General features: G+C 57.8%; 4 protein-coding genes across 4 annotated transcripts; 2 read left to right on the top strand and 2 right to left on the bottom strand.

The window, feature by feature from the left end:
- Nucleotides 1-1,894: 1,894 nt before the first annotated feature.
- On the bottom strand, nt 1,895-3,609 carry PGI1 (glucose-6-phosphate isomerase; the record flags this gene model as incomplete). The annotated part of the gene is made up of 2 exons (XM_066779369.1): nt 1,895-2,276; nt 2,327-3,609. 2 exons carry the CDS (start codon nt 3,607-3,609, stop codon nt 1,895-1,897), a joined length of 1,665 nt encoding a protein of 554 aa, XP_066630173.1.
- Nucleotides 3,610-4,684: 1,075 nt separating this feature from the next.
- On the bottom strand, nt 4,685-6,863 carry YPK2 (Serine/threonine-protein kinase; the record flags this gene model as incomplete). Its single annotated transcript, XM_066779368.1, has 6 exons — nt 4,685-4,882; nt 4,938-5,302; nt 5,352-5,767; nt 5,823-6,606; nt 6,664-6,789; nt 6,842-6,863. The coding sequence occupies 6 exons, from the start codon at nt 6,861-6,863 to the stop codon at nt 4,685-4,687; spliced, it is 1,911 nt and encodes a 636-aa protein (XP_066630172.1).
- A 558-nt stretch (nt 6,864-7,421) lies between these two features.
- Nucleotides 7,422-9,031, top strand: ADA2 (Transcriptional adapter ada2; the record flags this gene model as incomplete). The annotated part of the gene is made up of 2 exons (XM_066779367.1): nt 7,422-7,427; nt 7,580-9,031. The coding sequence occupies 2 exons, from the start codon at nt 7,422-7,424 to the stop codon at nt 9,029-9,031; spliced, it is 1,458 nt and encodes a 485-aa protein (XP_066630171.1).
- Nucleotides 9,032-10,182: 1,151 nt separating this feature from the next.
- Nucleotides 10,183-11,109, top strand: SLS55_007951 (uncharacterized protein; the record flags this gene model as incomplete). The annotated part of the gene is made up of 1 exon (XM_066779366.1): nt 10,183-11,109. The coding sequence occupies one exon, from the start codon at nt 10,183-10,185 to the stop codon at nt 11,107-11,109; it is 927 nt and encodes a 308-aa protein (XP_066630170.1).
- Between the last annotated feature and the right edge of the window lie 2,978 nt (nt 11,110-14,087).

Genomic DNA, 14,087 nt, shown 5'->3' with positions numbered 1-14,087 from the left:
TAGGATAGAAAACATGACGTTGATCGCATATGGGCAGCTAAGTTAGTAGGGCACAAGTAAGTTGTGAAGTTCGACAGTAGAGTTGAAGCCGAGCTCCAACCCGCGCTCCTTCGTTGATGACGGGTGGGCGAACAAATGCTGGATCAGTTGAGATGCCTTTCTCTATCCGCGGAATTGACATAGATGCTCGTACATCCACGCGTGCAGAAAAGATATGCCATAACCAATATGTAAACTCCAACAAATTCGTATGGCGTGTACTCCCTGAAGATTTATACCATTCCAACCCGCCGCCTCCTTACTGACCAATACCAGCTTTTCCATAACCTCAATCCCTCTTTCCACCACCATAGCCATACCCGCCACCACCAAGACCATAACCATTGTAGCCTCTTTGACTCTCGACACCAATCGCCCTGTCTTTCCCATACCTCTTCAACCGTCTTGGCAGCTCCACCCCCCTAAACCACGCAAAGCACACCGCCGTCGCCGCGCCGGCGCTCAACATACAATACACCACGGTACTCATATACACATGGCCGCCAACACCCGCCCAGCCACTCGGGAGGACAGGGCTCGGGTACCACCGCACGCTGAGCTTGAGGCTCAAGCTGTCGCCGATGACGATCTTCGTATTTTTCGAGGCGTGTGACACGCTGTACGCGGCGGCGGCGTCGATGGTGCCGGGTGCGACGCTCTTGGGGGCCGCGTGTAGGAGCATGTTGAGGTGGTTGGAGATGTGCAGGTGCGACAGCTGCAACGTGCCCGTCAACGCGACGATGAGCGGCGTGTAGCGTGCGCTCTGCCCGCCCAACGCCCCGCTCGTCTCCGACAGCGCGTCCACGCTATATTCGCCGCCCTTGTTGTCGTCGTCGTCTGTGGAGGAAGAAGAGGAAGGTAGAGGGCGTGCGGGGATGCGGCAGGTGAGCGGCGCATCGTTGTGGACGTAGAATTCGAGCAGATGGAATAGAGGGTCGGAGATGAAGTCGATTGTGCAGTTCATTTCTGCGCCGAGGGAGACAGATGCGGATCAGCTTCGATGTGATTATGCCGGCGGGTCGCGGAGACGCGGAAAAGGGAATTGGACGTATGCTCACCTTTTTCGATGCCAAAGTAGAGCTCCAGAGGCTTACCCGTCTCGTTGCAGACCGGGAAAGGAATGTATTGGAGCTGCCCCGAGGCATCTGTGATCTGTATTGCGCTCTACCATCAGTGCCCGTGTTCTTCATCCCCCTGTGACTGCGAGTGCGTTTGCGCTTTGATTTCCGCTTGCACGTACGTGTTCGCCGGTGTCGCTGCGGCCGGGTCAGCAGAGGATTCGTATTGGATGACGTCGTATCGGAAAGCGACTCACATGGTCCTATTCAGGCAGGAGACTGGGACTGCCTCTCCGATTGCATATCCTCGTGCTTCCAGGGGCTTCAAAGGTTCTTGGCTGGAGACAGCATGTGCCAGGTTCAGGTAGAAGCTGAGCAGCAGGGATAGCACCAGCCGCAGGGACAGGGTGCGCGACGCCATTTCGATCGAGGGCGGAGAATTGAATGTGGCGGCAGCGTTACCCGGAGATTACAAAATATACAGTGCCATTGTGGCGGCAACTGTGGCCGTGTGAGGTGTTGCGGGTGGTGCGTGGTGCGTGGTGCAGCAGCTACGGAGAGGCCAGCTGTGTGGGAACTAGAGCAGCCCACTAAATCTGGAAACCCGCAAGATCGACATGCCCCCCAACGCCGCACAGAACACTGGCTCCACGTCCATGGTCCCGGGGATTACATCGTACTGAATTCGTTACACGCGTCTAGCTATATGCTTTTGTTCAATCTAACCAGCTCCGTCTCCCAAGGAACGCTGGAGTTCATAGTCGGTATCTTGAGCGCCCTTCGTCCTCCGCACCAAGTCACTTGGAGATGCCCGCCTTCTGCTTGAATGCGTTGATCAGACCGCTGGTGCTGGCATCGTGCGAGCTCGACTCGCTGCTGTCGCCCAGCTCCGCCAGGATCTTCTTAGCAAGCACCTTGCCCAGCTCGACGCCCCACTGGTCGAAGCTGTTGATGTTCCAAATGGCACCCTCAGTGAACGTCACGTGCTCGTAGTAGACAATCAAAGCACCCAGCGTCGCCGGCGTGATCTTCTGAGCAAGGATCGAAGTCGTCGGGCGGTTGCCAAGGAACGTCTTGTGGTTGACAAGCTCCTCAGGCGCACCCTCGGCCTTGACCTCTTCCGGCGTCTTGCCGACCATAAGCGCCTCAGCCTGCGCGAAGAAGTTGGAAGCAAGCATCCTGTCCACGTCAGTCTCCATAGCATCAGTCAGCGCTCCAAATCAACTTACTTCTGGTGCAGGTTGTCCTGAACGGGGTTGTGGCTCTCGGCCGCCAGGATGAAGTCGGTAGGGATAAGCTTAGTACCCTGGTGCAGCAGCTGGAAGAAAGAGTGCTGGGCGTTGGTGGCAGGCTCGCCGAAGAGAATGGGGCCCGTCGTGTACTTTACGTACTCGCCGGTGCGAGTGATGGCCTTGCCATTCGACTCCATGGAGAGCTGCTGGAGGTAGGCAGGGAAGCGGTGCAGGTACTGGTCGAAGGGGGCAACGAGGTGCGTCTGAGCACCGAAGAAGTCCGAGTACCAAACGCTGAGAAGACCACCGATTACGGGGATGTTCTGCTCGAGGGGGGTCTCCTTGAAGTGCTTGTCCATAGCCTGGGCACCAGAAAGGAATTGGTGGAAGTTGTCGTAGCCAATGTACAGGGCAACGCTCAGACCGATGGCGCTCCACACACTGTAACGGCCACCAACCCAATCGGAGAAGGGGAACATGTTCTTCTTGTCAATGCCAAACTTGGTGACCTCGGCCTCGTTGGTGGAGAGAGCAACGAAATGCTTGGCAATAGCCGACTCGTCCTTGGCCGTCTTGAGGAACCACTGTTTGGCGGTGTTGGCGTTGGTGCACGTCTCCGCAGTGGTGAAGGTCTTGGAGGCGATCAGGAAGAGAGTGGTCTCCGGGTCAGACTCCTTCAACGCCTCGGCAATGTGGGTGCCGTCGATGTTGGACACGAAGTGAAGCTTGAAGTCGCGCTTGCCGTACGCTTTCAGGGCCTCGGTGACCATGACAGGGCCGAGATCAGAGCCACCAATACCAACGTTGATGATGGTGTTGATGGACTTGCCGGTGTAGCCCTTCCACTCCCCGCTGCGGACCTGCTCGGTAAACTCCTTCATGTGCTGGAGGACAGAGTCGACGTCCTCGACAACGCTCTTGCCGTCGACCTGCATGGGCCAGTTGGCGACGTTGCGGAGAGCGGGATGGTAGACGGCACGCTTCTCGGTGAAGTTGATCTTCTCACCGGCGAACATGTCATCGCGCAGCTTCTCGAGGCCAGCCTCCTTGGCGAGCTTCACGAGGAGGTCAAGCGTCTCCTCAGTGACAAAGTTCTTGGAGAAGTCAAAGAGGGTTTCGGACTTGTCGGCCTCATTGTAGAAGGTGCGAGAGAACTTCTCGAAGCGCTGGGGGTCCTTCGCGAAGTATTCCTTGAGGACAATGTCCTTGCCAAGGGTCTGGTGGTGCTCTTGGAGCTGCTGCCAGGCCCTCAGCTCGTTTGCTTGCGAGAAACCGGGCATGTTGTGCGGTGGTGGATGTTGGGCTGTGCAGCGCGGGATCGGTCAGTTATGACGTTGAGGCGGGGAACAACGGATGAGCAGCGACGACAGCAGCAATTGAAGGGCGAGAGGCGTACCTTTGGGAAGAGAAGTGTAAGGAGCGAGAGGAGGATGCGAGATTTTGTGTGGAGAGGGGCAGAACCAGCCGGAGCTTGCGGTTGTTATGCTGTGGTATGGGCGGTGATGGCGAAGGCGGGGCACCCGTCAAGGAAGGCACGGCGGCCGCTCGGATTCTCGAGTGGGGCTTCCCGCCAGCTGTGTCATCAGCGCTTCAAGGATGACAGAGCACGAATGAATGCAACCACCCCCACTGCACTTCACCCGCCCTGCGCGAGATGACTGGTCGCTGCCCTTCGCACGCGATTGAATCGAGATATCTTGGCGGGTGCAGCACCGTGGCCGTGGGTCGATTGCGTAGCCCACGTGCAGCCCCGATTTCTGCCATCGATAAGTGACGAGAGGCCAGTGCTTCGACGCGAGCCCGAGAGCGGAGCAGCACGCCTGACATGGAGCCATGTCTCGACCAGCTGCTCACAAATGCTTCAGATTCTCAGCCGTGCGTAAGCGTAGGCCAGAACACGATGAATAATAGTAAACCGTGGATTCAGGAAGCACCCGCTATTTTCATTCTTTCTTCAAGTCAGCCCGCTCATAGACCAATTCTTTTGTATCCATCGTCCCTTGCGTGATCGTCAGCCATGGAAGGAGCATGATGGTCACTACTCATCTGGATAGCCTGAGAAAAGAGGGAAAATCTATCACCTAAAAACTGAAGAACCTTCCCGAATGCAGCGCCATCCGCCCATGGAAAATTGTCAAGAAACTCACTCCGATGAACCCTTCGAGCACTGCATGTTTCCTTTCCCGAACGGGTACGCCCAGAGCACCTGCTACAAATCCCTTTTCATCCGTCCCGCAAACCAGTTGTCCATATCCGCTCCCGTCCGCATCCGCCGCGATGACAGAGCTGAACACAGGACATCTTCGCCGTGTTCCATCTCTGCTCGTGGTATCGTAGTCGCCGCTTCGTCTTCCCTTACCTCGCAGCGTCTTCGAACGAGTTGTCCACGACACTGCCTCCGGCGTCGCCCAGCCCAGCAACCGGTCTGTTGTATGACCAGCCGGCGAACTGCTGTTGCATCGTTTGCGAAAGCATCGGCCCTTCGACGTACGAGTCGGTCGGTGCCTCTGAGGTGAACTCTCGGTCAAAGTTCGCGGTATCTCTCTGATCGGTCTTTACGGGGTTAGCTCTGAACACAAGGCCAAAGGATGCATGACTCGCTACTTACCACACTCGGCTTGAAGCTCGGCTCATACTTGCGGTCTAGTAGCTTTCTCCAGTCAATGCTGTGGAAGAAGTAGTGCGCCTTGATCTCCGCGGCACCGTTGGCACCAAGACGCTTCTCCGCATTGCGGTCCAACAGTCTAGTGAGGAGATCCCGTGCAGCAGGGGGGACGATCTCCGGGCCGGGGAAGTGCAAGGGCTCCGTGAGGATCTTGCGGTACATGTCATTGGTGTTTTCATCGTAGAACGGCGGCAGACCCGTGAGCATCTCGTAGAGAAGCACGCCAAGCGTCCACCAATCAACCGTCTTCGTGTAACCACCTCCGGTCAGTAGCTCAGGGGCGAGATATTCCGGCGTTCCGCAAAATGCTGTCTAACGTCAGCGGGGCATGCTCCTGTTTCAGATGGTAGTACATACTGTTCGTCCGATCCTCGTCCTTCATATCCAGCTTGCACAGACCGAAGTCGCAGAGGGCAATGTGACCGGTGTAGTCAAGCAGAATGTTCTCGGGCTTCAAGTCACGGTAAATGACATTGAAGCCATGGAGGCACTCAAGAGCACAGAGAAGCTCTGCCGTGTAGAAACGCGCCCGATTGATATCGAAGCGTTGCTCCTTTTGCAAATGATGGAAGAGTTCGCCTCCGTTAACGAAGGCGAGCACAAGGTAAAGCTTCTCTGGTGACTGGAATGAGAATTTGAGGGGAACAATGAAGGGATTGTTGATCTGAGCAAGCACGGATCTCTCGGCCAGAGTATGTGCAACTTCTGAGCGAGAAATGATGTGCGCCTTGCGAATGGTCTTGAGGGCGTAGATACGGTGGGTATCACGCTTCCTGTTGTCATCCATCAGTGTTCTGTTGAATCGAGTGTCACATCCAACCAACTCACATGACCTGCATGACCTTGCCAAAACTGCCCTTTCCGACGACCTTGAGCAACTCAAAGTCTTCAATCGTCAGGCGATCTTGTCTGTTCTCAACGAAACGGACGCCAACCCTGAGGTTGCCCGTGCCGTAAGCCACGTCGATCCAATCGGCACCACATTGGCCAAGTGATCGCTCGTGCGAAGCGTGTGCGGCGGCCGCCTTCTCTTTGTCTTTCTTGCTCGATTTTGGGTCTTCCACATAGGGCTGCGCCTCCTCGAAGCGAGGGTTAACCTTGCATGTACCGATGAAGATGTCCTCGTTGCGGCCGGCGTTCGGCGGGGCATTGGGGTTGCGGATGTATAGGGAGATGGAAAGGTCGGTGGTCCGAGAAACATCGAACTTGTACTGAGTGTTGTCTCCCGCCCAAACCGGGTTCTCGGGGTTACCTGATACGGCGTTGACGAACACCTGCTGTTTATCGAAATCAATCAAAGCATATGGCAGATGCTTAGCCGAGTAACGACCGTGTATGGTCGGGGCTTGGTTGATGGCTCCGGTAGCTGACTGCGGTCTGCCGTGACCCTTGACGTAGGAACCTGCTACTGCTCCACCGCCAGGGCGCATTGAGCCAGCAACGGAATACCCGCCTCCTTGCGACAGCGACCCTTGGTGGTGACCGCTGCTGTGGCCAAAGGCCTGCTCCGCTCCAGGCGGCAGCGAAAAGCTTTTGCCTTCATGAAGTGTGACTATGAGGATACCGGGCTTCAGCGGCGGCGCGGGCGCATTGGCGTTCGCTTCAGATGCGGCTGCGACATGTCAGCTACATTATTACTTCACAGGCCAGACGCAGATGGGCCACGTACCGATTCCATTGGGATCTTTGGCATCGGGGCTTGTCGAGCTGGGCTTAGGGGTGTCGACAATGGTGGATGTGGATGAGGAGCGGCTGAAGGTGTTCGCCAGCGGGGCGAGATGGGTCTCCTTGAGCTCTGTGCAAAAGTCAGATCGTGTCGCTTAGGCGGGCGATCATAGCGAACGTACTCTTGGTGAGCTTCCAGGACATGGCGGCAATTTGGGGGGTTGCGAGGACCGGCGGCAGGTGAGAGCGGAACGATGGGCAGCGAAGCGGAAGGGAAGGCCCGTCTCGCGGGGCTGGAGGGCGAAGAGGCGGTTTGAAAAGAGTGGCGATCGGACAGGTCGCTGACCAGAACCAAGCTGAAATGCACGGCGGCCTGCACGCAGTAGGGTCGGCAAACTCGTGTTTGAGGGTGGCTGTGAAGGGCGGGTGGTATACCTGGTACGGGAGAGGGGGTTCAGGCCGGGTTGATTAGGGCCGCTAAGACCAAAGATCGCGCCGCAGCGCGCGCCCGATTCTCCGGCACTGCAACGACCTACTCCCCCGACACCAACTCCAGCAGTGCGGGGCGCGCTCCACGGCCGACGACGCAGTCACTCTCCACATTCTCTCGCGCTCAGGCTCGTCCGCCCCTTCCCCCAACCGTCCACCACCCCTGCGCAGCGCGCGACTCGTTGGCTGGCCCGTGAGGACGACCGCGGGCCAACATATCCCCAGCCGGAGCGGAGTTGTAGGCCACAAGCGCCGCACAATCATCAAGCGCCGATGCCGGTATGGGTGTCATTAAAAAGAAGACGGCCGTGCGGAGCACCGAGGGCGGCGTCAAGTATGTGTGCGACGTATGCTCCGTCGACATCACCGCCACAGTGCGTGTTCCCCTAGACGTGCCAGACCCAACAAGCTCCCACTCACCGTGCGCATAGGTCCGCATAAGATGTGCCAACCCCGCCTGCAATGAATTCGACCTTTGCGTGCCGTGTTTCTCGGAGGGCAAGACAGCTCGCGACCACGAACCTCGAACCCACTCGTACCACGTCATTGAGCAGCATTCAATACCCATCTTCACCGAGGATTGGGGCGCCGATGAGGAATTGGCGTTGCTGGAAGGAGCGGAGACGTATGGCCTTGGGTCATGGGCGGACATTGCAGACCACATTGGCGGCTACCGGTCCAAAGATGAGGTCCGCGACCATTATTTCAACACCTACATCTACAGCTCCAAGTTCCCCCTGCCTGAACACGCGAGTCCCGAAGACACTCGCCTCAGCGAAGCAGTCCCTCGCGAGGAATTCCAACAGAGGAAAAAGCGGAGGATAGAAGAGCGCAAAGATGCAGCCAAGAATGCGACCCCCGCGACGCCGAAGCAGAAGCCCACCGCCAGTGTACCTGCATGTCACGAAGTTCAAGGCTTCATGCCCGGTCGCCTTGAATTCGAGACCGAATACTTCAACGAGGCCGAAGAGGCGGTGCAGCACATGCAATTTGACCCCGGCGATGGCATAAACCCGAAGACAGGGGAGTTGGAACCGGAAATGGAGCTTAAGATGACAATCATGGACATCTATAATGCCCGTCTCACGGGCCGCGTCGAGCGGAAGAAGATCCTCTTTGAGCACAGGCTCCTTGAGTACCGCAAAAACCAGGCGCTGGATAAGAAGAGGACAAAAGAGGAGAGGGATCTGCTTAACAAGGCCAAACCGTTCGCTCGAATGATGCAGCATGACGACTTCAAGGAGTTCTGCGATGGTCTCGAGTACGAGCACAATCTTCGACAGGCGATCGGGCAGCTTCAAGATTGGAGGCTCATGCAAGTCACAACTTTAAAGGCTGGCGAGAAGTACGAGGCAGAGAAGCATACACGACTGACGAGAGGGCCCCCTGTCGGCTCGTTCGACCGGTTAGCGACCAATCGCATCAACAAGCCCACTCTGCCTCAGGAGACCACGTCTGCTACCACGGCTCTGACTGCCCCTGATCTACCGCTCCGATCCGTCAACGGGCAACCGACCCCACCAAACTCAGTTCCCCCGGCGGAGAAGCCCCTGGCGAATGGCAACGCAAATGGAGTCGTTCCGCAACAAAACAAACAGAAGTTCCAGGTTCAGCCCATCCCGGGTCTTTCCACGATGAAGCTGAACGACGAGAATGCAGCGGACTTGCACCTGTTGTTGCCAGAAGAGCGGGAGCTCTGTGCGGCGCTGCACCTCAAGCCCAAGCCTTACATGGCCATCAAAGATGCGATAATGCAGGAGGCCATACGGCAGGGTGGCAGCATGAAGAAGAAGGCGGCAAGAGAAATAAGTAAGATCGATGAGCGGAAGGGGGGGAAGATATTTGATTTTTTCGTTCACAGCGGATGGATTGCAAAAGCATAAGCTGCATCGGTCTTCGGGAGCTTGAAGCCCACGTTGGCATGCGGCGAGGCTCTGAATACCCTGGCGTTCATCCGGGAAAGGTTGCACTCGAAAGGAGTGTAGAAGGTGTTATGGCACCGGGAGTACTGGTTGGTTAAGGCGCCCGTTGAGGTTGCTGTTTCTGCTGTATGCTAGGAAATGGGCACAGACGATCACTATCACGACTAAGATACATTATACGAATACTGCACATAGACTCTCCGACTCGGCCATGCACGGGAGCCAGGCGGCGCCAGCATCCGCACCCTTTGGCGGGGCAGGGTCTCGCGCCGCACCAGCTGGCCGGGGCGTGTGCGGCGTGAAACATGTCTCGGTGGGTAATGTCTGCTGCTCAGGCCGTGCTGGGAAGATGGACGGGCACGCGCGTGCCTATGATCGCCGCTTATCTGAAGATTGCGGCCCGTGCACGGAGGTTGCCGGGGTGTAGCGCTGTTCAGCGGCCCCCCTCAGCGCGCGGAGACGGCTCAGCTCGTCGAGGCCCTGACGCCAACCTCCAAAACTGTGCCAGCGCTGTGCTCCGCAACGCTGATGTGGCCACTCTTTCCAGCGTCACATCCTCGGTGACCGGTGGCCGCTCGGCTGCCTACAGCGGTTCGCCTCCTGCAGCCTCACCCCACAGCCCTTTACCGCAACTTTCGCGCAACGAGTACAATACCCCGTCGCAATCTCGCAGGATGGCGGGGCCGTGCGGCCAACGTCTCGCTCCAGGCCTCGACATGTCGTCCGCATTTGGCGCTCATCTCTTTCAGCCTCCGCGCACTCCGGCCACTCATTCCTATTCTTCCGGCGCGCACCGCCACGGGGTTAGGGAGAGCCCGCAAGCGAGCTCGAGCCGCAAACGCTTGCGAGCCGATCCCCCTTCAAACGGAGATATATATAACACGCCGTATTCGGCATCCATCGAAACACCGTCGATCATGCGGTCCGACGCGGAAAGCCCTGGGCCATTTGTGAATACAAGATACACATGCGCGGGTGGTCTCGACACCCCCGGTCTCGCTGTCGCTGCGAGCTACGACAACGACATCAACCACCGAAACGACCCTCATATGAACTTTCGCCGCAGATGGAGCGTTGCGAGTGCTGACCAGGAGGACACAACAGCTGCCGCCATGAGCTCAGCTGCCAACAAGACAAAGAAGCCAGCATCACCCACTCGAGGTGGCGGTGGCTGGAGCAACTGCCTCTTCACCTTCGTCGCCGACGCTGCCGGCAAGGCCTGGGAGTATGCGCGCTCCACCGGCATAATAGGCTTCTATGCTGGAGGGGGAAAGGGGTACACTTTGCAGACTCCGACCGACAACTACGGCACTACTCCCACCTTCAGCAGACATGTGCGCACATCATCATCCTTCGACATCTCACGCACTCCCGTGCCCGGCCAGTATCCACCGGACGAAGAAGAGTATGCGGTTCGCGCGCCAAAGCGGCAGCACGAGGACTCCGGCCCGGATTCATGGATCATGGTACCCCGCATGGACGAAGAACTTCGAGCTGCCACCCCAGGATTGTCGAAACGCCGGCCACCCAAGGTCAACATCTCTCGGCCAACGGGGCCGCGCCGCCCCTTGATCCCAGTAGCCCGCCGCACTTCCTCCATCTCCAGCCTCAACTCCCCCGGACTCCGTCCAGAAAGCGCCGCCTCGATCCGCCGTCCTGATAGCGCCGCCTCGGTCCGTCGTCCGGACAGTGCTGCCTCGATACGCCGTTCCGATAGTGCTGCATCGTTCCGCCGCCCCGATAGCGCCGCTTCCAATCGGACCCGTCCCCATTCAATGGGAAGCGCCTTCACCCTTCCGTCTCCGAACACGCCTCACTCGCCAATGACGCCAGAGATACAAATGCTCGCCGCTCAACGTCGCCGAGAGGAGCGGCAGAGGAATACTAGCATGCGGAAAATCAACGATCGGTTGAAGGACATGATCCGGGAGGGGCGCGAGGCCTTGGGAACCAGGGTCGAGATCGAGGATGCTATGGATGAAGACATGGAAGACGAAGGCTTCGCTGAAGGATGTTTCGACGGGAGGGAGAAGTGGTGAGGTTCGATGGGAAGGTAAAAAGTTTTCAGATTGCGTAAAAGCAACACATTACTTGGGTAGTCGAAGCGTCGAGCTGGACGAGGCTGTTACATTATCGCCTGCACCTCCGCCGTCCCCTCAACTACCCACAATGGTTGCTAATTTCCTAGTCTCGTTTTCTTACCAACATCGTTTTCGAGTTGGGATTTCAGTGGCATTCTTTTCAAGTGCATGGCGTTTTCTAGGTTTAGGCTGATACCCTATTATGGACGGTACATTGTGTTTTCAGGAAGGGTGGGGGGTTCATGGAGTATGCAAACTGGCAAAGGCAACGCTCAATCCTCAAATTCCCTTTCAAACGGCTATCACATGGCAAGCAATCGAAACAACACGCATTAAATGTGCGATCGTTATCTCTCCCATGCATTTCCAATGAGCAACGCTTTGAAATCTAAGACACGGCAGGAGAGGTGGTCACGAGCACGGAAGAAGAGCATACTCGGGAAGATAAGCGTTGGTCATGGGCACATTCCGTGTGCAACTGAGCAGTGGGCCTATCATCAAAACATCCAAATGCACCGATGTCAACAGAATTCCTTTGTTGATTTCGCGACTGTGCAGACGGCATGGGCGTGCCGACGAAGGAAACCATGACGCAATGCAGGGACGCCAAAGCTGGACTAGAGCCCAATGAGGAAGATAGCTTGGGATCCGGGGCTCTTGTGGCTGGGGCAAAGCGGAAACGGGCAGACGGGTGGATGATCTGCTTGTCCTGGATGGCCTAAGTGAAGCCGCTCGTCCCAACGTCGTACCTGCTTTTCTGTCCACCGTGCACACGGACGCTCACATCGCAATGTCTCCGGGGATTACAGGCCGCCCAACCTCTGCCGTTCGCCGCAGCGGGCCCACGAGGCACTGCGCCACTTCCGTCAAGTAGCCGGGGGCACTGGCCGGAGGGAGCAAAAGGCTTGGGCCACGCGGAATAGGAGAGTTGCCCTGTCCAAGCCCAGGAGGGCGGTTCGACGGTGATTGGCTGGCTGGGCGATTAGGAAGATAGCACTTTCCCCGCATTGGCAGCGGAAAATCATGCTGCTGAGAAGACGCTGTCACCATTCCAGCTCTGCCCCAGCAGCGATGGGCAAAGACATAGTAGGAGACTGTACATGGAGGGGGGGCACGCGACTGCCGGTATCGTCCCCACCACACAAGGGCGGAAGCATCTGTGCCGTCGGACGCCCCAGTCCCACACCAAGAGCCAAGGCTTGGGACCGCACCCACACTTTGAGGTATTCCAAGAATCCTGCCTGGCCCAGTTATACATTGATTCGACTGTGAGCTGCTGGCAGCCTCAGCAGCCTTTCCTTCCCTTCGCCTTCCTCAGTAACATTTTTTTGTGAATCATGACTTGCAACATCGCGGCCACCCCGCTCGACATCGAGCCACTCCCTCTGTACCGACGGGACCCCGAAACCAGTTCTCTGCTCTCCTCCGCGCCGTCGTACGTTACGCCCATCCTCCACATGATGCTCCGCAAGCATGCGCGCCTAACTCATGAACGACGTCCGTAGCTACACTTCTGAGGCACCCACCTACCGCAGCTCCACCCGCGACAGCCAGACAATCGTCCCAGATCAAGTTCAGGCTCAGCAGCGCCGGCAGCCCCAGCAGCCCTACTACGTCAGCACATCACTCCTCGACATCTCCACGCCGCCACCGACGCGGTCCCGCAGCAGCACCACCACCACCACCACCGACACCGAGCCATCGGCGTCGACCAACCACCCAGATCACGACGCCGTGCGCCCTACCTTTCCCCGCCCCAACGGCCATCTGCCCTCCCCGACGTACGCGCCGGGCTTCACTTCGCGCGCACCGGTGGCGTCCGCAGCGGGGGGTTGGTCCGACGCTGACGCCCTGCAGAATGGCTACAACATCGGCGCGTGGAGCAGCGTGACGGCGAGCAGCCACCTGCAGCGGCGGCAGTACGAGCGGGTCGCCATGCGGCGCGCCAGCCGCGCGGCGGGCGTCGACCGCGCTACGGCCCTGTTGGAGAGCATGAAGATGGGTAGTGGCGAAACCCCGGCCAGTCCTGTTGGTGGCGGGGCGGAGACGTCGCCGTTGTCGGCAATGGAAAGGCAGGATGGTGACGGTAGTGGTGGTGGTGGTGGTGATGGTGGTGATGGGGTAGGCGCTTGGGAGGCGGGCACGGAGCGGTTGGCAGCGCCGCCGCCGGATGTGGGGGCTCTCGCTGCTGCTGATACTACGACGGCGGAAGTGCCGGCGGCGTCACTTTCTGCTTCGGAGCCAATGCTGCCGCTTGAGGATCCGGCCCTGGTAGGTGAGCATGCAGCAAAGAGAGCCAAGCAACAACGGCTGTATAGAGAGGCGTGTCTGAGGCATGACGGCGATATGCGGTTGGTTCAGGAGAACAAGAGCTGGGACTTCATGCTCTCCCAGATGGCTGATTGGTATGTGTTACTATTAAGGATGGCCTACACTTTAGCTAACAGTTGAAACAGGGAGGAGCGAGAGCGTAGCTGGGGTAAGTTCAGGTCAGAGGTAGAAATGAGACAGGGCCGGATTGGCGCGATGGGCGTCGGCATAGGGAGACTAGGCGGCTTCGCAATTGGTGACGGTGCCCGTGGCAGAAGCAAAAAGTGGGTTCTCGGGAACGGTAGGACAGGCAGCCGTTGAGAGCCGGCTGGGATTGGCGACCACTTTCGCTGCTGTTGGGGTCGAAGAACACCCATAAGAGTATTGGAAGGTGGGGGTCCCGGAGACACCACTTGTAAGGATCGATGTATCCCAAAGCATGGGTCGGATGGATGGTGCCCGTGGCTCTCTTAGTGACGCGTAATCAATCGGATGAGGTTTCATATACAATATGGTACATGTCAAGTACAGCTAAAGCAAAACTGATACTTCTTTAATGCGCTTCGATTGGAACCTCTTTTCCGAAGGAATGAAAGCGCCACACCTGCTTGAAAGTAACCGGGAAC

This window comes from Diplodia seriata (assembly GCF_021436955.1).
Source record: "Diplodia seriata strain FDS-637 chromosome Unknown scaffold_8, whole genome shotgun sequence".
NCBI classification, from domain to species: Eukaryota; Fungi; Ascomycota; class Dothideomycetes; order Botryosphaeriales; family Botryosphaeriaceae; genus Diplodia; species Diplodia seriata.
Note: the sequence above shows the minus strand (reverse complement) of the source record. Positions and strands in the feature narration are given on the sequence as shown.